The 25,356-nt window shown below is 45.0% G+C and overlaps 1 protein-coding gene across 2 annotated transcripts in view; it reads right to left on the bottom strand.

The window, feature by feature from the left end:
- OLFM2 (olfactomedin 2) overlaps positions 1 to 25,356 on the bottom strand; it is a 1,338,492-nt gene that overhangs the window by 721,904 nt on the left and 591,232 nt on the right. Inside the window, exon 2 of one of the 2 annotated variants that reach the window (XM_069604036.1) lies at positions 19,553 to 19,582. The exons of the other annotated variant lie outside the window; for it this stretch is intronic. Coding sequence (XP_069460137.1) covers positions 19,553 to 19,582 — 30 coding nt within the window. The remainder of the gene's footprint in view (positions 1 to 19,552; positions 19,583 to 25,356) is intronic. 2 annotated transcript variants of the gene reach the window in all.

Here is a 25,356-nt window from a genome sequence, read left to right on the forward strand (position 1 = left end):
AGTTCTAATAGTGACCCAAGGGTCCGCTATTTCATGCATTATTTTCCAAAAATGACTAGCTAGTGGTCAGGGTGAACAGGAGACCTAAGCCTTCTGAGATCATGGTCCGGTAAATAACCCCATGGATATGTTAAATGCCAGGTGGGCAGAGGCAGGCCGATTTAATGGTGCACAAAACAGCTGTGAACAACCGGAGCTTGTCATATCCTCATGCTAATTTAATAACTAGTAGATGTATATTAACATAGGACATGGCAGGTTCTCAAATAATAATCAGGGACTGCAATTAGTCTAAATGCATATTTGATGGATGTAGACTTTGATTGAATAAGTAAGAAGACAACTGGACCATGCATTATAATTGCGTGGATGGGGGCTGAGAGGAGCGTTAGCATTGATACACACGTGCACATAATGACTTACATGACGAGTGAGAGGACAGTTCATTACACACGCAATCGGCATCCATTTATCAGCTGAATTAGAGGAACCTGGAAGGCTGCCTCGTTGTGCTTTGTACACTAAAATGATTTTATTTCTGTAAACCTAATAAACTTACTATAAAAACCTTCTTTTTTAACGCGCCTCCTTCTCGCTGGTATCTTCCCTTGGACCCTTTGGACAGCTTGTTTTTGTTTTATGTCATGCCAGTCTTGTCTGCGCCCTCACACCCACGGGTCTAGGGCTGCACAGTATAAAAGTATTAAAGTAAAAAAAGTAAAATAAGAGCACATATATACAGAAATATGCGATACAATTTTGTAAACCATCTTGTTCCCTTATATGTAATTATAAGTATAATTATCATTTTACAACTCGCTCAATACCAGAAACCAGTTTTTAAGAGAAACAACTGGGATTCGAACCTGTGTTGCTAAGTGTTGTACTGTTTACAAGACAAACGTGTTGCCCCCGAGCTATCCTCCCAGCAAGTGGGCATGTTTTATAAGATGTCTAAAATATCCAGCCTTTACATCAGTGCTCCCAGTCTTAGCGGGAATGGGGCAGAAGCAGAGGCCGATAAAGCAATTTGCAGAGGATCACACAATGTGGCCCAATGGAATGCTCGGTTAGTCTGCAGCTAGATCACACCAATTGAACATGATTAACTCTATAGAGGGAATGTCCTTGTACATAACATCCTGTGTGCGGAATTGGGCCAGAGTGGAAGCCCACGACCTTTATCCCTGAAACAGTAAATAAGGCATGTCCACTAATCTTGAAGTCATATATACATTTATTTATTGCAGGCGCCATTTTCAGACTAAATTATTGTAACTACCTTATGCAGCCTTTCTCCAAAACTCTGCTCTTCACTTAAGCGACTTACAAGCTCTCCCTCTCTAGTGGCACTCGTGCAATACATAGAACACTGGGGCTATACTTGGCATTCAAATTATACCCTACTAGGGCTTCACCCACTAGATATGGTCCGCTCCCAAAACTGCACTCTTTCTCCTTCTTCTATCCCCTTCTTCTGTGGGGGCTCAGACACATTTCAGGCCATATGGAGCTCTTTTCTGGAGCTGTATGGCTGAATCTAGCATACAATAGGCCTGTGGTTAAGATGAAATTAAATGAAATTATATTTTAGTTATATCGCGCTCGTACACAAGTGTTTCAGAGCGTGACCAGGCAAAAAGAGGAAGAGGGGAACAAGGGAGAGAAAACAGAAAAAACAGCGATCTTACTAGGCCCAGTGACTTTTAAGAAAGCGCAAGTGCATGGAAAAGGAAAATGGGGGAAAAGTGCAAGGAAAGGGGGGAGTGGAAAGTACGAAGCAGAGGAGAGAAATCATAAATAAATATTAAATAGAATAAATAATAAATAAGGGCGTTAAACCATGTTAGTACAGCCAGCAAGTGGCAGGTGAAAGTTTCTTCACTGCCTGATGGCATTGCATGTTTTGTTATTTAAATAAACACATATAACAAAACAAATACAACTAAACTAGTGCTGTACAGTCAGTGAACTTGTCAAGTCAGGTGAAGGTGCCTCTTGATGAAGACGGCACCAGCCTATTACGAGAAAGCAATCAGTTATCCCTGCGTAAGATGCTTGCACAATGTGGGCATCCATGATGGTAAAGCAGTAGAGAGAGAGGGGGCATTCAACGCCTCTAATAGCCAAAGACACCACGTTCCCCTCTGTCCACCTAGGTAGACTTTGGGCCAAAGTGGCCAATAGCTGCAAGATACTTGGGTCCATGGAGAGACAGTGTAAGGAACGTTGCACAAGTGGCCGTGCATTGTATGGAAAGCCCACCACATGAACTGTCAAGATTCGGAGACAGTCTTCACAGATTCAGAGACAGCTTCACCTCTGGGCTTGCAATACAGCGTTCTGGGGACTGCAGTCTAGCTAGCGATTTACCAAAGTTAAATAGAGTAGAATCGAATAGAATAGAATGTGATGCCAGTACATGGACAGAGTGTGGTAGAAGCTTTGGTAACATTCAAAGATAGCGTGAGAAGGTGGGAACACTGGGGCATGCCGTGTGCGGAACTACCAGCACATGGTCAGATGGTGTTAAAAGCTTAATGAATCAAATACAGTTTGAGGAGGCTGGGGCACAAAGACAATAGTAAGAGTTTGTGACACATGAACAGACAACAAAAGAAACCTCAGGGAACGAGACAATGGGCCTTCTACAAGTTGACGGTGCAGAATTAAAGTGCCAGCATTAATGTATACCAGCATGGTTCCGCACTGTCCAAATACAAGTTTGCCGGTTAGGTGGCTAAAAGCTGAAGGTTATTCCGACACCTTACTGGCAATAATCGCTGGTATTACAGGTGACGGTAATATCATCCCCGGTAATACCAGCAAAACACTTCATGGAGTCCAATGCCAGTATTCCAATGGGACTCCATGGAATGGGGATTAACACCGGCACCCGAGACTCGTAATCCTGTGGACATTCCACCAGATCGAGTGCTAGTAACAGTAATCCCATTTGCCTGTATACTGGCCGATTTACCACCAGGATACCGGCAATGTGGTAATGAGCCTAATGTGAGGTATAGAGCATGGGGCACAAGGCTAGATAGAGTGAGGATACATAGTGTGAGGAGCTTGCGACACCTGAAGATTGGGGCACATGGCACGTTTGAGAAGACTTACAGGCTGTGGAGGGACAATGGAAATAGTATGGGGCACATGGCCAGAGCTAGGAGCTACACCCACATAGACAGCATGAAGCCTTTGGGTTACATGGGCAGACAATTTGAGCAGCCTGTGCTCCCTTACAGGCAAGCACTTTCCAGAGTTGGGACATACACACACACACACACACACACACACACACACACACACACACACACACTTGAACAGACAATGTGAAGAGCCTTGGACAGATGCTATGTGTGAGGTGTCTGCTGCACATGATCAGGCAGTGAGAGGAGCCTGGGACACAAACATAGTGTGAGGTAACTGTTCCAGGCATGGGTCACTTTGTTCAACAGTGACCTCACTACACTGCCTTTCCCTAGAACCCCAGTGTATAGAGGCTCCATTTCACTGTGCACTTTCAGTCTATGCATCTGTATCCTTGCAGCTGCACAATATGGGAGCAGTAATAGCTGCTAATAGTACAATATGAAAACTCATTGCCCAAGTTCTGGCAAAACAGCAATGTGCACAACAGGCAATATCTGCTTTGATACGTCCCAGCATGGGAGGCCCACAATGGTGGTACAACATGAATGCCTATTGTTTTACATGGGTGAGTACTCCTAGAAAAGACTCTGGGTGCTGGAGGGAGCACTCATAGAATATCCCCCACAAGGCCTCCAGACTGCATGGCAGTATCAAGTAGGTTGAATAGTCAATACAGCCTCATTCCCTTATGTGCAGTCAACATACTCATTTACGCCTTCCTATACAGAGTATATTAACACATCCAGTCTGCGGTGCAGTATTAGCAATCCAAGCCCACCCTTTAGCAGCCTCTGGCATTGTTACCTCCCTGTAAACACTTAATGTAATAATGAAGTTGTATGTAGCAGTGGACAGGAGATATTGATGCCGCTTGCTTCTTCCGCAATCATGATATATCGCCCTGCAATGGAAAAGTTGACTTAAGTGTCACCTTTGTCAATACCAACTGCTTTGATTGGTGTGTTATGAGGCTCGCCCACGGAAGTCATGCAATATGCATGTTTATAGACTCCGGCACCGCAACGAGATGCCAAGCAGCTCTATCACTCATTCAGCGCCTTCATGGGTCTTTTGTTTTTTCCAAGTTGCACATCAGAACAGATTATGGGTCTCATTACACGGTAGGCGGTGAGCCATGGCACTATTAGCGCCATGGCTCATGCCGGTAAAATACCGGCACCGCCTTGGTGGAAAGGGGATTTACCGCCCCATTCCAAGGTTGGAGGGGCGGTAAATCCCCCTTCAACCATTGCCCTTCCCCATTCCCATTTCTGCCCCATAGGGCTCTATGGGAATGGGGAAGGCGCTAATTACGGCACCACAATTTTGCGGTGCCGTAATTAGCTCCAAGGTCCCTTTGCGGATTGGATTTTAACGCCTGCAAAAAGCAGGTGTTAAATCCCCCAACCCGCAAAGGGACCTCGTAGTAAGGCGGTAAGGATTTACCGGTACCAGTAAATCCTTACCGCCATCCGTGTAATGAGGCCCATGTGTTTCAAAAGACTATTCTTGTGATGTCTTTGCTACCAACATCAACCAAGGATTCATTTACAAATGCTGTTTCCTCAAGGGTTATCAGTATCTATATGTACTGTGCCTGTCATTATTTGAGAGAGAATATTCAATATTCCTCATTCAATCCCCAATCTGAATGACACAAGGCCTAGTAAGATCGTTGATTTTGTCCTCCCTCTGTCCCCCGCTTCCTTGTCTTTTCGTGCCTATAAACACGTGTGTAAAGGTGCGTTATAAATGACGTAAATCATACCATATCTAGATGCTTGGATTGGCAATCATGGTACTGCATTTACAAACAGAGATCCACAGGCCCAATGCAGATGAAAAGCCCATATCCTTGTCAGCACAGAATGTGATCTTCCGTGATTCTAACGCCTGCTCAAAGCAGGCGTTAAAGTACCAACCCGCAAAGGGACCTCGTCATAAGGCGGTAAGGGTTAACGGTCACGGGTACCCTTACCTGTGACCGTTAACCCTTACAGCCTACCTAGACTGGCTTATGCAGTAAATGTGCCATGAGTTGTGAACAGCACTGATTGTGGATTCATGACTTAGGCTGGATGTAAGAAATGGGGAACTCTTTGTGAAAGCCACGGTATAAACTAAATTTCGTGTACAGAGTAACAGAAACAAAATGTTTGAGAGGTAGTCTAACAAGCTCCTTGTGGTGCCCATGTACTAATTGTGGGTAAAGAGCATGAGTAGTGATGTTTCTGCATGGTTCCAGGGTGAGCTTAGTGATTATCCGAATGTACGCAATCAACTGCGTTGGATCCCTGGATCTTGTGACAAGGTCAGTAACCTACCCATGGGAAGAGGGGATGGGATCCTACCTCATCCTGGGGTGAGTGGCCTACCATGAAGGAACGAGGAGCCAGACCGACCCCAGAGGGGTGGGTGGTAGCATTTGAGAGGGCCCCATTTCCTGTTCCCTCCCCAATGCCAATCTATACATGTGTAGTGCCAATTTGCATCACCCTGTTCATTGTAACAAAGTGTTAGCCAATTTCTATCTTTCTTTTCCAGAAATTCCAGAGAAACCACAATCAAGATATAAGACCACCCGCAGGACTGCAAACCACCTTAGCCCCACACAATCTCCTAAAAGTATCTCAGCTTTGGAGCGTGAGCTGCCGTAAAGAGAGCTGGCGCGCTTACATACCTGATTTCAGCTCTACGCGATCTGCATACAAGTGCCACTGGAAGAGAGAGAACCAGGGAACATGAACACAGTACTTGCGTGAGGCTTTTGCGGATGCAGTGCACCGAACGCTAGTGTCTGCAAGCACTTTAGCAAAACAGATGTAGCCGCCCTAGACCAACAGGGATTTAAAACAAAGATACAACATGTCACCAGAACTGAAATTACCTTGAAGGGACCAAGGGCCTCATTACACGGTAGGCGGTAACCATGGCGCTATTAGCGCCATGGTTGCCGCCGGTATTTTACCGTGTCCGCCTTGGTGGATGGCGGAAGTACCTCCCTACTCCAAGGTGAGAGGGGGCAGTAATTCCCCATTTACCAAGGCCCTTCCCCATTCCCATTTTTGCCCCCATAGGGCATAATGGGAATGGGGAAGGCGCTAATTACGCTACCGCAAATTGCGGTACCGTAAATAGCACTGAGGTCCCTTTGCGGGTTCGTTTTTTAATGCCTGCTCAAAGCAGGCGTTAAAGTACCAACCCGCAAAGGGACCTCGTCATAAGGCGCTAAGGGTTAACGGTCACGGGTACCCTTACCGGTGACCGTTAACCCTTACAGCCTACCGTGTAATGAGGCCCATAGACTTGCACACTTTGCAGTAGCGTGCCACCATTGTGGCAGCAGTGCAGCCCACACAGAGAAAAAGGTTTGGCGCTTCACTCCCTCTTTGAAACCTCCTGTAATTCTGATCCCTCTGTGGTGGGGAAGACAGGGCCAGATTGGATAGGCCCAGATAACCAATCAGAGGAGGGGTGGGGGGTAAATGAACCCCCAGCCAGTTGTAAGTAAGAGGAGGAGTAAGAGGAGGAGGAGTAGGTGGCAGACAAATAAACTAGTAGTAACAAGGATGGTGTAGAAACACATGCAGGCACATTGTAGAGCAGGTGAGGTATTGGATAGTTAGAGAAAGTAGGAATGCATTGCGAGTGTACGTGAACATGTAGCGAGTGTGACTAGGAGCAGGAGTGCATATGAAGTGAATGAGAGAGTGAAGGAGGGGTGTCTGAGAAATAGGTGGGGTGGAGTTATTTTACTAGTGTGGAGGAGGCAGTAGTGGGAGAAGGAGGGAGTAGCAATGTGGAGGAGGCGTAGTAGTGTGGAGGAGGGATTAGTAATGCAAAGGTGCGAGTGGTAGAGTGGAAGCAGGAATAGTAACATCAAAGGTTGGGTGCAGAGGAGTTAGAGACATCAGAGGCCCAGAGAAGGAGAGGTGAATGGAGTAGAAGGATTGAAGGTGAGAGGAGTTGGGAATAGGAGAGTAGAGCGACGGGTGTAGAGCATAGCGAGGGGAAGAGGAATGACTGGGTGTGAGAGGAAGACAACTGAGTCAGACACATATACCTTCTCTTCTGGTAGCCACTAACCGATGGATATTTCAGGGTTGGGTCTACGAAATAACTCAAGGAGTCTAGACGGAAAAGGCAACTACCTTTCGGTTATCATGACTAGCTGTCCGGAAAGTAGACACTGGGGTAAATATACCCTATTAAGCCGGGGAATAGGGATTCCAGGTTTATGGTGGACAGTGCTACACCAAGACAAGAGGCAAAGGGATAATTGTAGTGCCTTGCTGAAACCTTCAACACCTAATTTGCATCTGGAAGGATTTGATAGGAAACTCTCGGATTCAGCATTGATAGCAGCCTGTCCTTCCGAAACATACAGCCAAGAAGGCCCACATGGCCTGGTTCCAAATCTCAACCCTTTGCAAATTCAAACCATTATCCCCACCACAGGACCTCCAGAGCATAGCATGGGCCTTTGCACATCGCACATTGAAGGGGAAATGCCATGCTGATGAGGGTCCCAGCCGCTCACATGGATCAGTATACCACGCTGCAGCATGTCTAATTAAGGGTGCATGGAAATTTGATTGAACAACCCCTCTCCTAAGCAAACTATATTGTATCCCTCTCCATGCCAGGAAGCTGGTCAAGACTGCATTTATCATTTACAAAACAACCATGAGTAGAAAAACAGTAAACCTGTTGGCTAAGTTCCAGATAAATGGTGGCACATGCTCCTTGCACAGCAATCACCAACCTGCTCGAATCACAACTCATCCAAAAAGAGTGGACCCATCATTAATCCTTCTCTTGCCACGCAGCCAACCTCTGAAGCTCAATTCCTGTATCAGCTCAGAATGCCCCCACAATTCTACAATCTTGAAAATCTGCTAAAACACAGCTTTTTCAAAAATATCTAACCAAGGACTAATCCCAATGGAAGCCCTGACACCTTCACAGACCGCAACTCAGAGAACTGTGCTATTGTTAAAAAATGCACACCCAAATTGTAGCTGCACCACCCTTGAACAGCACTCTGCTGCATCCAAGCTTTGTCTGTGCTTTAAACAATTAAAACAATAAAAACAAGTATAAACCCTTCAACCATCTCTGGGATTTGGAGTATCGTTCGACCCATCTGTGACAATCTGCATTAGGTTTCCTGTTTTTGTATGAATTTGCAGTGACTTTGAAGATCCTGACAGGTTGTGCATGGACACCATGTATGAAAACTGCAAATTTGCATTCTCATGCTACATGTAATCTCTGCATCGCCTCCCTCTAAGGGCCATTTTATACACTTCCTGCAATGTAGAACTACTGTCCACTGAATTATCAAAGTATTTTCTAACAGGGCACCTAGTATTTTATATATATAGTGTGGCATGATCCAAGATCCCTCACTGTAAGTACTTAGCCTCAGTTACCCGGCCCACCAGCGTACACGTAAAGAAGGTGTAGTCCAACCTAGAGATCGATGTGTGACCCATGAATAGAAGGATACGCATTTGTCTCTGTGGTGCAGTCTGCTCCATGCATCTTTTAGACCTTTTTCCGCCACCAACATTGCCAGTGTTATGGTGGCCCCAAAATCCCAAATGGGCCAAGAGGAATTGAAGTCAATCCAAACCAGACTCAATGATGGAGTAGACAAAGGGCACAGTAAATCCCAACTTCAACAAAGTCGAGACAGCATACAAGCATTCAGATTTTGCTGATCTCGACATGCTTATCAAAAACAATAGCTTAAGTAAAACAAATTCATCTTCCCTGACATCAGAACATAATATCAGTTTACAAACCTATGGGGGACGGGAATAGCTCATCAGGATTTTAGCCAAACAGACATTAGGGGGAGAAAGGCTCATGGAACTTTCTTGCTTCAATTAAAAGTTACCATGCCTCATTTCAGGCCATGAGGCTGGGCAATCCCTTTGTACTTTGTCTTGTGTGGTGCCTCATGTCTATGTGTGAATTTAGGGAGTATGGCAGGTGTCTTATACGTGTTTGCTTCTAATGAATAACCAGTGTTCTCCAATTATGGGTAATGTGCGATGGGACTGTGTCTGGAATAGATGTACCTCTTATTTATTGAGATTTCAGCTAATATTAATGTATGTGTCATGTTTTCTGTTGGAACGAGGACACTCTTGAGTTATTCTTAATGGAGGTCTTTTGCTTCCTGTTTTGTTGCACCTGGCTAATAAAGGCTGGTTGTGCTCTTATAAAACATGAATTAATCTTGGAGTATACTGCATGCATCTTGGGAATTGCTATCTTGTGCCTTTGTTTCACCATTCTGATTCTTCCTAATTTCACTTTAACATTGGCACTAGTTGCCAGCCACTGTCAGATCTTTGCACGGATTAGTATTTCTGTGTATTCAGACTTATGAGTTTTCCAGAGGCTTTGAGGCCTGTGCTCATTCAAAGAAATGTTGTGGCTTCCATTTTTAATAAGATGGCTGCCCCATTACATTCTTGTTTCTGTGTAAGCGAGCTATAGTTGCGTGTCATTCATGTTGCATACACCTTATTTACTGGCCATGTTAGTGTTCTTCATGTCTGTGGATGCTTTGTTAATTTTCTTCATGTCTAAATGCTACATTACCTATTGTACATGTTCTTCATGTGCAGTGCACATTTGCTTCGTGTGTAATGCATGTGCTTTTACTGTTACAACATTAATGTGAGTACTTTTGTCATCTTCCACTCACATTATCCCCAAGCCTGCTGTATCTGTGGGGGATACGAGTGTAACTGTTGTCTTGGTGAGAAACCTCACTCAGCTTTACGGTATAGGTGCGGGGTGGGACAGAGCTATGTATGTAGTATTCATCTGCCTACCAACAGCAGTTTAGTGTGTGCTGTGTTATGGTTGGTTACCCTTGTAGTGCCGTCCTGCCTATGTTTGTTTCCATAAGATCATTAAAGTCGCTCCCCACCATTGTGATGTTGGCTCCATTGGATACTAACAGCAAATTGTACTATCTCCAACCATTCTGATTGTAGTGCTGGAGGTGTATACATGTTTTGAATAATTAGAGCCTCAACCCAGATTTCTCCTGTTACCAGGTTGTATCTTCCATGTGTGTCGCATTTACCTATTTAAAATTTCAGGGGAAACAAACTCCCTCAGGATGGACACACCTCTCAATTGCTTTCAGTAACCCGCATGCTTCACTGTCTTTTATCGGCCCCTAAGTAGTAAATTGTACATTCTGCACATCAGGTGCATCCCCTGAAATAGCACTATATCAGCTTTCTGCCTGGTAATGTGCTCAAATGACTTCTCTGCTCCAAAACACACACAATCGTCTGATAGTTACAGCACCAGAGGGAGACACCTACGCATCTGTGTTTTTTTGTTTCATAATCCAATGTCTCTCCCAGCTCATGTTCCTGCCCCATGGCCCTCCTTCTTCTCATGATTCATACTCAGTGTTGTTGCATCTTGTTTGTTTCTCAGGGGTCCCTTCTGTTCCCTATCTTGCAATGACCCATGCTTTCAGCTCGGTCCCAAGCTTCAACCAGATCAGTGAAAAAACTGTCCCCCTGCGGCCCGACCACTTGAAGGGTTGCAGGGTAAATCGTTGTGTATTTTATTTCTTGTGACCGTAGCTTTTGTGCACCATTTCAAAGGACTGGCGGGCTTCTGTACTGCCTTGTTAAAGTCCGGGTAGACCTACACCCTGGTGCCATTGACCTGAAGAGGGCCCTTTTTCCTTGCTGGTTGCAGGATCACATTCACTGTCTCGAAAGATCAATAGTTTGGCGATCACATATCTCGGGGAGTTCCTTGGTAAGTGTTCTCTGCTCGTCATTCTGAGGGTCCTCTCAACGGAGAAGGTCTTTGACAGTCCCACCCACTCTGGGGCCGAGCTTTATCCATTATATAATGAAAAGTTCCATTGAGGGATTCTCCGTCTTCTTGGTAGTCCATTTAGTCATATATTTCTGCATATTGTTCTACTTTCTGTGTCTTCCCAGTTGTGTCTTCCTTGCTTTATGCTGCTTGAAGAAGAGGTGCTTGTCGATGTCTAACCCAAGGGACTTGGTGCAGGTGGCCAGCTGGGGTGTGATGCCCTCGAGGCTCATAGCAGAGATCAAGGTCAGGGTGTTCAGTGTTGTTGGTCAGCAGTAAATACTTTGTCTTGGAGGGATTGAACTTCAAGTACTGGACACTTGCACCCATGGATGTCTTCAGTGATAACATACTTTAAACAGTAGCGTGTCACTTTCAGCGCTTAAACAGGTACCATATTATTAATCACAGAACGCCTCAGTACATTGGTTTCTTTCAGCAGTGTCTAGTTTGGTGTGTTGCATCTGTTTAAGTACTTGCAGATCATGTATGGACGTCATTTGTGAGTAGCTAAAGGTAGTGTCCCGTACCCCAATACTGATGCTCCATTACCCCTGTGGACTGCTCTGAAGCACATGCTGTTTATTGGATTCCCTGTGATAACATCAAAAAGAAATGTTCGAATATGATTTTGTCAATTTTGTTGTAGGCCTCTGGCGCACCTGGGCTGCATTGACCCTTCCAGGACAGGTTCGAAAAGTTGGATCGGGCATCGTGAAGTTCCCACTGGACAGTGCTTGTGCCCGAAGCCAGCTGAATACCTCTGAACTCTTAAGATGTCTTCCTCATTGAACAACTGCGAAGATTCAGCCGACCCCCTTCAGCATCAACATACTGAAAAAAACAACTGATGCGACCCTACATCCAGTGGCCTCATGTGTACTGTTCCTACTAAAATTCTCTTCTCGATGATGGTGACTTTCTTATACAAAAGCTCATTTGTCAAGGGCTGTCACTGAGAGGGTCAGAGTCTTTGCAGCTTGCTTCGGCCATTGACTATCACCTGCTTCCGCTTCCCTACCACATTTCTGATTCTGATTCTGGAAATATCGCATCAAATAAAACAAGGTAGCAGGATTAATTGTAGAGCACATCTTCACCCAAACAGGGGTATCTTGGCACTATGGACACATGATCAATGGGCCTCATTACGACCCTGGCGCTAATGGGTTAATGGCGCCATAAAAGGCTGCAGCGCCGTTAACCCATTAGTGCCTGATTACGAGGTCCCTTTGCGGGGTCCCTTTCTACACCAGCCGTTAAAGTAGGGACCCGCAAAGGGACCTTGGTGCTAAGTACGGTACCGCAATTTGCGGTACCGTACTTAGCACCTTCCCCATTCCCATTGAGCCCTATGGGGCAAAAATGGGAATGGGGACGGGCCATGGAGGAAGGGGGAAATAACGGCCCGCCAACCTTGTAATGGGGTGGTAATTCCCCCTTTCTCCATGGCGGAGTCGGTAAGTTACCGGCATGGACCATGGTGCTATCAGCACCATGGTCCTCCGCCTGGGTCGTAATGAGGCCCAATGTCTATTATCTCATTCTATCAGCCTTGTATGATGAAGAGCTGATTTTAAGAAGCTGGGATTTGAAAACCTGTGATCAAGAGTTTTAACACAGATTCTTGTATTGGATGCATAAGTCTACAAAGCCATAGCCCCAGTTTTGCTTCAGTGCACCTCTGCTATCTCATGTGAAGAGAGATACCGTTGTCTGGCTATGCCAGGGTTATGCAACCGGTTGCTCCCTAGAATGACCACTCATCATTGACTATCCCGGCTAGGGCTGATAGAAGATCTAGTCGAAAACATCTGTAAAGCCAACGGTTGCAGATCCCTGCCCTATGCTTGACAGGTGAACTAGGAGCCTGGGGATATGTGTTTCTATCTGAGTTTTTGCACTTTAGGAAACTTGTGTTATTCCATATCAACATCTTCCCTCAAATTGTAAGTGCCCGCTTCCATGTTTCTACCACTCTCCTTGGCTGCTTGCCATCACATGCTGGTTTTGTAACTGAGTTTCCTCTGGACCCTGTCCGCCAGATTGGTCTTTGTGCTTCTGCTCCCATTGTAGAAGTCCTTTGCTACAATAAACGTTCTCACTTCCGAGGCACTTGGTTCAAATATCAGGAAGAGACAGAAATCTAGCCATGTATGCTATTTACAACGAGCCTATGCTACTGTTTACAAATAGTTTAATTGAATTCAGCTTCCCTTTCGAGGTAGGATATTGTATGTAGAGTTGGCACACTTATACGTAGGGTAACGGTGTGTCTCCTGGGTAGATCATTACTTGTTAGCTTGTTGACAATTTCTACAATGCACAATAGGTTTCTATTTGCATTTACAAAATGTCTCACGTTAATATTTATCATCATTTTACATGCTCAGAATTAAATGTACTGCAAGTTGGCATACCTTGTACAATGTGATGCTTCATTTGAAAACACATGCCAACACTTTACGAAGATAAAGGGCAATTTGCTTGGCTTTTACAGATTTAAATGACTATTTCTGTAGTAAAGGTCAGGTTTTATTTATTGCTTACGGCACTGGTCCTTATCCTGTAGTTCATATTTACAGGGAATTATGTTGTTATTGATTAGATTAAATGGTGCTCTGTGTTTTCAAAGATGCCAAATTTCTATTGGTAGAGTTCCGTAAAGTTCTTGTTTCAACCAATACAATAGAAACTTGTTTCAGCTAATTAATGTTCACTTAGTATCACCAGGAGTGATCTTCTCAGATGTATCCTATGATCAACCATTGCAGAGCACTTGCTGCTTCCCATTATATGGGTTTAGTTTGTTTTCTCTGGGTCATTACAACCCAGGCGGTAAGGGGTTAACGGCGCCATAAAAGGTGTCGGCGCCGTTAAACCCTTACTGCCTAATTACGAGGTCCCTTTAATTAGACTGGTTTTACCAGCCTTTGAGAAAGGAACCCGCAAAGGGACTTTCGAGGTAATTACGGTACTGCAATTTTCGGTACCGTAATTACTGCCTTCCCCATTCCCATTGAGCCCTATGGGGGCGGTAATTCCACCATTCACCATGGCGGAGTTGGTAAAATACCGGCATCAACCCCGGCGCTAATAGCGCCATGGTTAACGCCAGGGTCGTAATGAGGCCCTCTGTCTCTTATCTTCCGTGGTGCCTTAATGGGATAGGTATTTATAGTGCACACAGAACATGAGGATCCTTGTGCAGGAGTATTTGCTCTTACCATATGATTCCTGGTTATCGGACAATCCAGCACAGCATTGAATCGTTTTCATAGAAGCTGTGGTCTGAATCACTGCAAATCTCTGCCATTTGTGTGGTTCCATGTAATAAAGTTGCAGTGAAAATGTTTATAAGAATCGCGGCAAAAAGGCTGTGGTGTGGCCTCCGCAATCCATGTAGTGAATGCAGGGGACACGCCCGCAATCCCCAGACCCATTATACTGCACAGAAGGGAGCAGGGAACCCCCGCAAAGCCCCCTCCTCTGCTGTGGTATAATGCAAACACTTTTACCAGGTCACACCACAGCCTTTTTGCCATGATTTTTTGTAAAATCTGCAATTTTTCGTCCTGCATATTACTGGATACCATTTTCTGTTCCCACTGTGGCTGTTGGTGAACTACCCCAAACTCCCTTTCCAAAAGGCTAAGCAGGATTTCTTCAGTTAGCTATTACACACTTCTTCCTAGGTCAACAGAACTCTCTGGTCCAAGAAGGTTAACACCTGTAAGAGCCTCACAGTTGCTTAAAGTGGTTATGTGCTGTGACTGGCACCACTCTACCATGAAGCATAGAGACATTCCCTGTGTTAGCAGTGTAGAATGAAGGGGTGCTCTCACCCAGCTATAGGACAGGGGAGCCCAAGAGGCACACCCCATCTCAGCCCTTGTAGGTGCACATTTATTGTAAGTTTAATGAGGAAGCAGGCTCACTGCTCCATTTAGCCTCATTGATTCTCCACAAATCCAAACACAGAGGCATGGCTCTCGTTAGTCCCTTGATCACCTCTGGGACCACCAGGATGCATCGCTGGCTCACAGGTTCTCCCAAGCTTCTCAATGTGTACAGGGAATGACCTTCATAGAGGCCCATGCTGGGCTTACTCAATCTGTTGATGTTACTCAGCAGGTTAGGGACGACAGGAGGAGTCTGTATGGATATGATATGATATTTTATTTATATCGCGCGCATATACAAGTGGAATGATAGCAACACACATTCAGCACTGTAATCCTCTTGACAATAAAACACACAACTCATTAGCAAGCATATACAAAGTCACTGGACCGGTAGGCACTATAACATGGTTATTAAACCCTACCCCCCATATTATTGTTTTGGGGCGGATATGTTGGTGACAAAACGCACGAGGGAATGGAGGTTCACGAGTAAAGCTGGGAGGCATCAAACAGTAGATACCTTTATTAAGTGACTGGTGAGATCGCATTCTTTAAGAGTGTGCCATTCAAAATGAGGGGGTGATGTTCTCTATTACGGTCCTCACTCTGGTGCCCTCTCTTCACAAGGAAGCTCTCTGATTGACTGTGTGTCAATATAAGCACCCTGTTTGCTTTTATTTCCACTTCTGTCGATGCATCCCACGCCACATCAATTTGGCTCCCAAACACTTTCATGGATCCCTTCTGGCACCCCAATAGAGCGCCTGCTCTTCAGTCCTTGATTGAGATGAATGGCAGCGCTGTGGTCTGTCGGATTCCATATCACTGCAATGGGACCTTGAGAGTACTTTGCACAATGCCGACGTACAGCTCTCTATCTTACTTAAAACAGAGCACGAAGGTGCATTAGTGGATCAGAAGAAATGGCCCTTGAAAGACCTATAAATAAGCGATGGAGCTGGCTATATCTGTAGGCGCTCTGACTGCACTCCTGCTATCTATAAATACATGCGTGCATGGAGAATGGTGATGAGCAATACTGCATGCAACTGATGACTTTATGACAACCTGCCTACATCTGTATATGCACACATTATATATGTATATGCATGGTTACATGTGTTTATGAACTATATATACACGCGTGTATGTTATGCAATATTAAGGGCCTCATTACACGGATGGCGGTGAACCATGGCGTAAAATACCGGCACCGCCTTGGTGGAAAGGGGAATTACCACCCTATTCCAAGGTTGGCGTGGCGGTAATTCCCCCTTCCACCATTGCCCTTCCCCATTCCCATTTTTGCCCCATAGGGCTCTATGGGAATGGGGAAGGCGCTAATTGCGGTACCGCAAATTGCGGTACCGTAATTAACTTCACTGGTCCCTTTGCGGGTTGGTTTTTAACGCCTGCAAAAAGCAGGCGTTAAATTCCCAACCCGCAAAGGGACCTCGTAGTAAGGCGGTAAGGATTTACCGGTACCGGTAAAATACCGATACCGGTAAACCCTAACCGCCATCCGTGTAATGAGGCCCTAAGTCATGTTATACAGCACCAGTTACTACCATAGAGATATAACAGCACTAAGTCTTGTCCGGAAAGTTTTTTTATTGTGTCGAAACCAGTTGTAACCAGATATTTGTCTGTGTGAGACAAGAAAAGTGTAGGAGATGGGGAAAGGGGGCATGCAGATGAAATATGTGTGCAGGTCAGAAAGGGAGTGTGGGGTAGGGACACAGGGCCTCTTTTTAACCCTGCTCGCCTGCTAATAAAATGTCTGTATTTCCTTATACCAACTCTTTACCGGACCAGTAGAGTATGATGGTGAGGTTAACCAGACTTATCTCCAGCCAACAACTGGAGGTAGCTCAGGCCCCCACCAGTATAAAACAGCTGGTATTTTCTGAACCAGTGTTGCCGGTGCTGGAAATACTGGCAAATCCCCTCATTCAGTCCTATGGGACTCCATGAAATGGGGATTTACTTCCCTTTCCGCCACCTGTGATATCCCGGTAAATCCCCTCATTCAGTCCTATGCGACTCCATGAAATGGGGATTTACTTCCCTTTCCGCCACCTGTGATATCCCGGTAAAACCGGGACATCAGTCAGAGGAAACGGTCGGTGCATTTGCTGATATCGTGGTGGATTGTCCACCACGAAACCGGCAAACCTATAATAAGGCCCACTGTTTCTGTTTTGTATACCTATACATTCAGCATAGATTTTAGCATAGATTTTGGGCTCACATTCTGCCGGCAGCGACATTCCATGGCATTTAGTGCCAGGAAAGCCCAATCTAAAGTCCCGAACAAAGCAAAGGCATTAAGGTGGGCTTTCCAGTGCACCCCTGCGAATGTGCGCCATGATGCATGATGGATTTAAAAAAAGAAAAAGTAGGGATATGGTGTGTGGTACTGCGTTGTCTTGGCGGTGCAGCATTGCCAGCAGGGAATGGAATTGACCTGCATGTATATGTGGCAATGGCGTCTAGCAAATATGGGAGAGGGGTGCACAGGTGGTAATTGGGACATGAACAGGAGGATGGGGGTATGAGTTGCAGCACTGATGCTTTGAGGACCTGGATGCTTTCAGAGGGAGAGGCACATGAGAACAGGAACTAGGTTGGCACGAGAGCCTGGAGAAACAGTCCGTTAGAATTTTACAGAAGAAGATTATGGAGCAGACAAGGGAGCTTCGAGTGGTGGCAGAAGGAGAGCATTAGCAGCAAAGGGCAGGGAGGCAGGAGGGTAACCAGGTCGGCTTTGTGAGATTCTGTGAACCTACCAGTTGAGGGTGCCTGGAATTTGCCAGAATGATATGGGGCCTCATTATGACCCTGGAGGTAACAATGCCGCTTTTTGCGGCATGGCTACCCGAATTCCGGGTAACGGGTCCGGGTTCCCTGAATGGGGAAATACCGTGCCATTCTGACCTTGGAGGGCCCGGTATTTCCCCATTCAAGGAACCCAGACCCGTTAATGACGGGCCCGCTGTTAGCATCCTGGTCTGGTCGCGGGACCCTCCTAGGACGCCTGGTTTTACCAGGCATCCTTAGCAGGTCCCGCGAGCAGACCTCGTAATGAGGCGGTAGGGGTTTAACAGGGCCGGCAGCTCTACCGGCCCTGTTAACCCCCTACCGCCAGGGTCGTAATGAGGCCCATGATCTTGATTGGATGGAACAACCGAAACATTCTAAAAGAAAATTGGTCTGATCATAAAGGGGAAAATACGCGTTGTACATGCAAACATGAGTAACCAAATACCCCAGTTTCTATTACTTACAGGGGAGGACTGCAAGCAGCCAGTGAGTGGCTGCATGATGGGCTTCAGAAGATCACCACCTTACCCTTGTGGCATTACCCAACTGACTGCCAGAATTTACCAAAACCAGGGTGTGCTCTGTGCATGGTGAAAGGTGTCCCAGCCCTGTGTGGTCCATATTCTTAAATTAGTAAGACGACAAAGTCTCAAGGACCATTTAGTGGGCAGCGACTTTATGATATCGGCCTCAATGCGCTCTGTGGCTCCATAACATGATTCTCCCCACTGTTTGGGACATGTTCCTGACTTGGCACACACAGGTGTAAGGTGTTGAGGATTGCATAATAGCGTGTTAAAGTTATAGGTCTCCCAATTAGTCTTAGCTCTAGCGTTCGATATTATCAATTCCATGAAGCAGGACCTATGCTGCACCCACTGGGGATGCAGATCCAGGGACTCACCAATTCATTTAGTATATGTTGTATCGTGCTGGGTGTGAATGCAGAATGAATTTCAGAATGTTGATGTGCCTGAGTGAATGTTTGGTTGTGAGTGTAGGACTGCCTGTCGTGAAGGTTCCAGAGTATGGCAGTTAGAGAGGCCCAGCCTCGGCGACTGTACCGAGTGGTTCATGTTTATCATCTTAATGTAACTGGAATAAAGCTTACTTGTGGAACCTCCCCAAGATGACTAAGGAGCTTTGATTATTGCAGTATAGTTCAGTTCCTATGAAAGGCAAAACATAAATAATCACAACGGGAGCAAAACTGGATCCACAAACAGATTAAAGAAGCCAGAATCTGCTTTTTATCCTCTATCTTTAATCCTCTTTCTGTGACCCTCTGTACCTCATCTTCAATGTCCCTTCCAATTGTCCCTTTATTAGGTGCCCCTTCCAATTGCATCAATTTTCCTGTAACCCTTTACTGCATCTCCGATACAGCCGTCTGTTACGTCACAGCTGGCTTCACACTACATACAACCCAGTACATGCATACATCCATAAATATACATTAAAATAATGAAGCATTCTCATTGTATACAGTGACATCTTAGTTTAAAGTTAGCTAACATATTGATTTTGCATCAGTCATCATTTCATCTCTCTACAATTTTACTCACTACAAGTTGATCTAAAACATTTTCACCTGAGACTATAGTGGGTAGAGGAGACTTTGGTTTGTTGGTAAATGGGGTCAGGAATGGAATTACAATGTACAACAACAGTAGATGATTCTAGTTGTCTAGAGAGGTCTGCAAGTAGAGGAGTGGATTAATGCGGATTTTAGAGGGCAAGTTCTATGGCGAGAGGGGCACAGGGGATACATTGAAGAGGGTGCAACGGTTTACCTCCTGTGTTTGGTTTGCTCCGAGAAATGCCTGAAAGAAAGAAAAGTGGCCATGAGCTTTGAATGTACATATTTTTTCCCTTTCTATGAAATTGATTTTAACATGAAATGGACACAAAAGAAGTATGGACTTCCTTGAGGCAGAACATTTTGTTTGCCAAATTTTGTGAACTTTAATGGAGTTCAAAAGTCACAGAGGAAAACATATTTTCAATTGTTCTATTTAACGTCTCACATAGAGCTAACAATGTTGTTTCTACGTGTGTGTGTGTTTGCTTGTTTGAACTGTTTACACTCCAAGTTGTAACATATACATTTAGCAACTCACACATGTCATCTCCCCCTATCCATCCATTTGATTAAAGCCCAGTTTTCGAGGACCAGCGGCTATAGTGCTCAAGTCGGCACCTAATGCCAGTCCAGCCACATTAATATGACTGCTAAAGAAACTCATAATCAACTTTATTTGTAAGGCAAAATCAGGCCTTTCCATGAATTGACTCCCATTCACGTCTTCTGGATTTTGATTCGTCTCAAATCAAGGGATGTGGCCCTTGCATCAGGAGTGACATTATATACAAGAGGGGTTTGCAACCTTTGGCTCTCGAGATGCTTTGGACTACAACTCCCACCAGTTCTAGTCAGCATAGACAATGGTAGGGGATAATGAGATTTGTAGGCCAAAACATGTGGTGAGACAAAGATTGTAGAACCCTGATCTAAAAAGATGCAGCCAACATTCAGAAAATGACACTGACTTTCCTGTAAGTCCCACTAGGCCTCCAAGGCTGTCAAACATTTACTGTCCCAAAATTAGAGACAGCAAAATGTACATTCTAAATATAGAAGCCCGTTTAAAATATTCATAAGCAAAGACAGTTGGTCTGCAATGTAAAAATGTACGAGCTCATATTCAATTGAAAGCGTAAAAGCCTTGAGTAAGGCGTTAACACCTTCCAATCATGTTACGCCACACTTTCATGCATTTGAATGGCATTTGTATTCTGAAGCATTTGCGCTGGCATGGATCGCTTCGGTGACCGCCAGCTTTATGCAACAGCATAAAGTGGTGTACCCCATTGGGAACATTTTTTTGAAGCTTTGATGGCAGCGTGCAGCCTACTTGTATGTCAACACCTAATCCGAAGATTGGCCTTCTCTGTCTACACTCAATTACTCTGTAACCTCCTCCATGTCAACATCAGGCTTGTCCCATCACTTCTACAGTTCAGGACAGAGCTCATGACTTCTCTTCACTTCAAGGAATGGCTCCTCCTTAACACCTAGGTCCACACACCCTGCCCTCCCCACCTTACCAGAGACTCGATGATGTGCTCCCCATTGTCTCCCTCCCTGGTTGCTTGTAGGTCCCTTGCTGCCAATTGCCCAACCTCACCCGCCACTGTTAGATCCCTGCTCATTTTTTCTCTGCTTCCCTAACTGTGTTTTTCCACCTATAATTGTAAAACACACATTTGCTTCCCCAAGTTAGGTCCAAGTTAGTTCCATGCTCAATAATTACCCTAATAAAAATTGTATATTCTGCCATGTACAATTACAAGTAAACACTGCCCAACATGCTCGCATGTCGGAGACCATCGAACATGGCAACCTGCTCTCACAATTAAAAGCATCTCAGGCAGTTTTTTCTCACTTTGTACAGCGGATTGCAAAAGTGCAGGGCACCAGGTGGTGTTCTCACATGTGTGCTGCATGTTGCCCTGCACCTTTTCACTCTGCCGTCAAAATGACGAAAAGTTGGTGGCGGGGCGCCGCTTACTTGTATGTCAACAACTAATGGCTTCCCGCCACCAAATTACTGAACTGACACAAATGAGATACGTAGAGTACTGTTAAATGTTTTTATTAAAGCACCCACAAGGCCAATAGCCTAACCCTCTACATTTGAAAAACTGGAGCTTTTATATGTAGAGTTAATATCGAATGCACAATCGTTCTATTTCATAATATTGGCCAGATTTCCCAACTCCTTCTTTTGCTATGCACCCGTATTTGTATTATCTTTTCTTTCAGCATCGTGCCCTCACCCCGCAACTCCTGCAGATCTGCAAAGATGCATGGAAACAATTACACCATCCTCCAAAAACATGAATCCGTAAACAGACATGTTCTTCTATAATATAACAATATATTATAAAAAAAGAATAAAATAAAATATTAAAATATAATGCACCATTGCACAATTCATACAGTTCCCTTATACTGTATCACCATGGGGCTCATTATCCACCCTGTGCAACAATAATTGAAAGCACAAAAAAAGTCCTGATTAGGACCTTTAAGCTTTCAATTACCGGTTCACCCAGTTTTCCTCAATTTGCATGCCGGATAGGAGGGGCAGAACACAACTTGCGTTTAGGCTGCTCCCTTTCTCTCCGCCATACGAATATCCACAGCATTTGTGCCTGCATGCATTTTCATGCAGGCGTAAATGCTGAGGAACCATATGGGGTCTACCGGTTTTATGCACCAGCAAAAAGCAGGCAGACCCAGTAAGGATTGATTGTAAAGTGTGCCCGCCGTACGCACATGGTAGGCAGTGTTTACTTCATTTGCACTGCGCTGGGCAAATGAGAACCATTCGGCAGCAGGGACTTGTACAGGCCAAAGTGCATGCATATAGGTCCCAGACAACACATTTTACAGGAACTTCAATACGAGCCAATGGGCCTCATTACGACCCTGGCGCTAAGTGGTTAATGGCGCCGTAAAAGGCTGCGGCGCCGTTAACCACTGAGCGCCTTACTACGAGGTCCCTTTGCGGGACCCGACCAGAACGGTTGGTCTAGACCAGCCGTTAAAGTTGGGACCCGCAAAGGGACTATCGAGGTAAGTACGGTACCGCAATTTGTGGTATCGTACTTACCGCCTTCCCCAGTCCCATTCAGCCCTATGGGGCAAAAATGGGAATGGGGAAGGGCCAATGTTCAATGGGGAATTACCGCCCCACCAACCTTGGAATGGGGTGGTAATTCCCCATTGAACATTGGCAGACTCGTTACGATACCGGCACCAACCATGGTGCTAATAGCGCCATGGTTTAGCGCCAGTATCGTAATAGGGCCAATATATTTTACAGTGCAAGGTTGTCTCACATAATTAAAATACACACACACACACACACACACACACACACAGCCTAACATTTGTAGCTGTATCATATAAAGCGAAGATGATGTTCCGGAAAATACGTTTTCATCAGTAGGCAATACATTAAAAAAAGCTGGTACCCTCTGCATCAAGAAGAAATAGCACACCCTGATTTAACAAAAGTAACCCTGAAATAAATGACTGCATCTAGGAATAACACAAATATGCAAACAAAAAGTGTTACTCCTATCGTATAATGCAATTATTTACTCTATGCTACTGTGAAATAATGCATTGGTATTTCCTGCAGCTCAAACTTGTCACACACACACACAGTCTCAGGAGGAGAGCTTAGGGTCAACACGCTCCCCCTTGGAAGCAAGACGATGCAGAGCAACACAGGTTCGAGCCGCGATCCATGCTTAGAAACCCCTGGGTATGAGGCACGTTATAAATAACCAATTACAGTTACAATACACCAAATAGACAGATTATGAAAGAGCTGACAAGCATTGTCATTAGAGCCAAACCATTCAAGTATGGCGTCGCTGAAAATACTGGTGTAGTTCAAATCAATGCAGCCCGCACATGTATACAGCAGAATGGACAGAAGAGTTCTCTAAAGCATTATTAAACAACTCTCCTCCCAGTTGTGCTGGTTTCGATAAGATGTCCAAAATAACAGCGCCTTCAACACAGTGCATCCTTTCTGCATGGAGAGCTGCTGATTGGCTGCATGGCCACTCGATTCACTGCTGCAGAGCACTGGCAGATGGTGGAAGCTCTCTCTGTCCAACCTAGATGGGAAGGGCAGGCCCCAATGATTCTCATAATTAGCCGAGGTAACATGAAACAAGTTACCGGCCAGGTTACATCTACCGGTAAGTGACCGGTCGTTTAATTAGTGCAGACCTTCTTTTTTAAACTTCATTTCTGTGATCGATCAGTGTTCCTGGGTCTTTCTGCTTCTGTAAGCGCATTTTTATAACTTGCATCAGAAATGTGATTATTTGAGATGCCTAATCGTTTGTTGTGGTACTCCAACAACGAAAACGACCTATTGTTCCCCCTGGTGCAGAAAAGTGGGTGATTGATGTGTCTGAAAATTGACAGCCCCTAGTTCCACACTGCAAAATCAATCACCTCCTGGCAATTGTTGCATCTGAAAAGTGGAACAATGCAGCTGACAGATCAACTTGAGTCTTCAGTCTCCATTCTGAATGAAAGCATGGCTGAAGTTACCAGCAGGCAATCTGGTTGGGCTCGGGGAACCAGAAGCAGATTTGAGCTTTACCCGTAAAAGGTGTGAGCCCGCGGGGCACGGTGCCAGCTCACACAGCGGTGATGCATGATCCCACAGCATGGACCGATGCCCTGCAATCGATAGAATGTAATGAAGATGCAGAGGCGGTTCAGGTTAATTGCAGTAGTGTGTGTGCACCATTAAAAGTGCTGACGGCAATACGATTCCCTTCAGGGAGATCTCGGCCTCGCGGCAAACCGCAGAGATGGCAAACAAAGGGCTTTCATTTCAGGCAGGAAGCGGTGTGTGTTGAGGGACTAAATAATGCATAGCATTCAGGGATCAGGGGCAGCCATTCAGGATGCTTAGGACACAGGCTGTATCTAAAAGCTCAACCCAAAAGCGTCTCGGCGGTTCTGGCTCTTCCATCGCCTCATCCCTGCCCCCACCACCAAAGGTGAAGCCTGTAAACGAAGCAACCCTGACGAGCGGCCTCATACGAATACAACGCAATCTTTGCCTCGTACTCTGGATACATTTGATCCGGGAACCTGAGACACGCCTGTATGAGCGTCTCATGTGTGAACAGCCGTTCCATTACTGCGCCCCCTAAATAACCGTGCCTGCGCGGACCTCAATGAAGAGAAGGACAAGGTGAGCCTTGCCAGTGAAGTCAGTGTATAATCCACAGTGGCGTGGACTAATTTTATATACAATACGGATGAATGTGTATCATCGAATGAAATACACTCTCTCTAGAGTCAACAAATCTATGATGTCCCATCTACATCACATAAAAGACCAAGTGTGAAGAAATCATATGTCCTGAAGATGGCCACAATATCTATTTCGAAATAGACATTAGAGATCTATGATGTCCCATCTACATCACATAAAAGACCAAGTGTGAAGAAATCATATGTCCTGAAGATGGCCACAATATCTATCTCGAAATAGACATTAGAGGCAATGTCTGATTTTTGTATGGGCCGAAACATGTCGACAATTTATACCTCAGCTAAGGTCTAATGAGTGACAATATAGCTTATGAATTCTTTCTAAAAATAGGGTCATTGTTTGACACATTTATATTTGTATCGATGTATTTTATGTCTTTTTTAAGTGTTTGGTACATTGGTGTAGGAATAGACTCTGTCTTTTTATATCTATATGAATTAAAGTATCTGTGAACATTTTCTTTGGGTGAAAGTTTTTCTTCTCTCTAGTTCTCCACGCTCGTATGATAGTGATCTTTGTGTGTCTGTTGTAAACTTATGTGACTATAGTATTCTGATTTCTGTCATCTCTGGAGTTAGAGTAGTAAGGGGTAATTAATTCTCTGTGCCTTGTGGTACTCTCTGTTTCCCCCACCACCAACCTACAAAATATAAACATTGAAACATACCTCTATTTGCTGCTGCTTCTCACTTACTATCCCCTCCTTTGCATTT

The sequence above is a fragment of the Ambystoma mexicanum genome, chromosome 3q, assembly GCF_040938575.1.
Source record: "Ambystoma mexicanum isolate Mex_15411 chromosome 3q, UKY_AmexF1_1, whole genome shotgun sequence".
Classification (NCBI taxonomy): Eukaryota; Metazoa; Chordata; class Amphibia; order Caudata; family Ambystomatidae; genus Ambystoma; species Ambystoma mexicanum.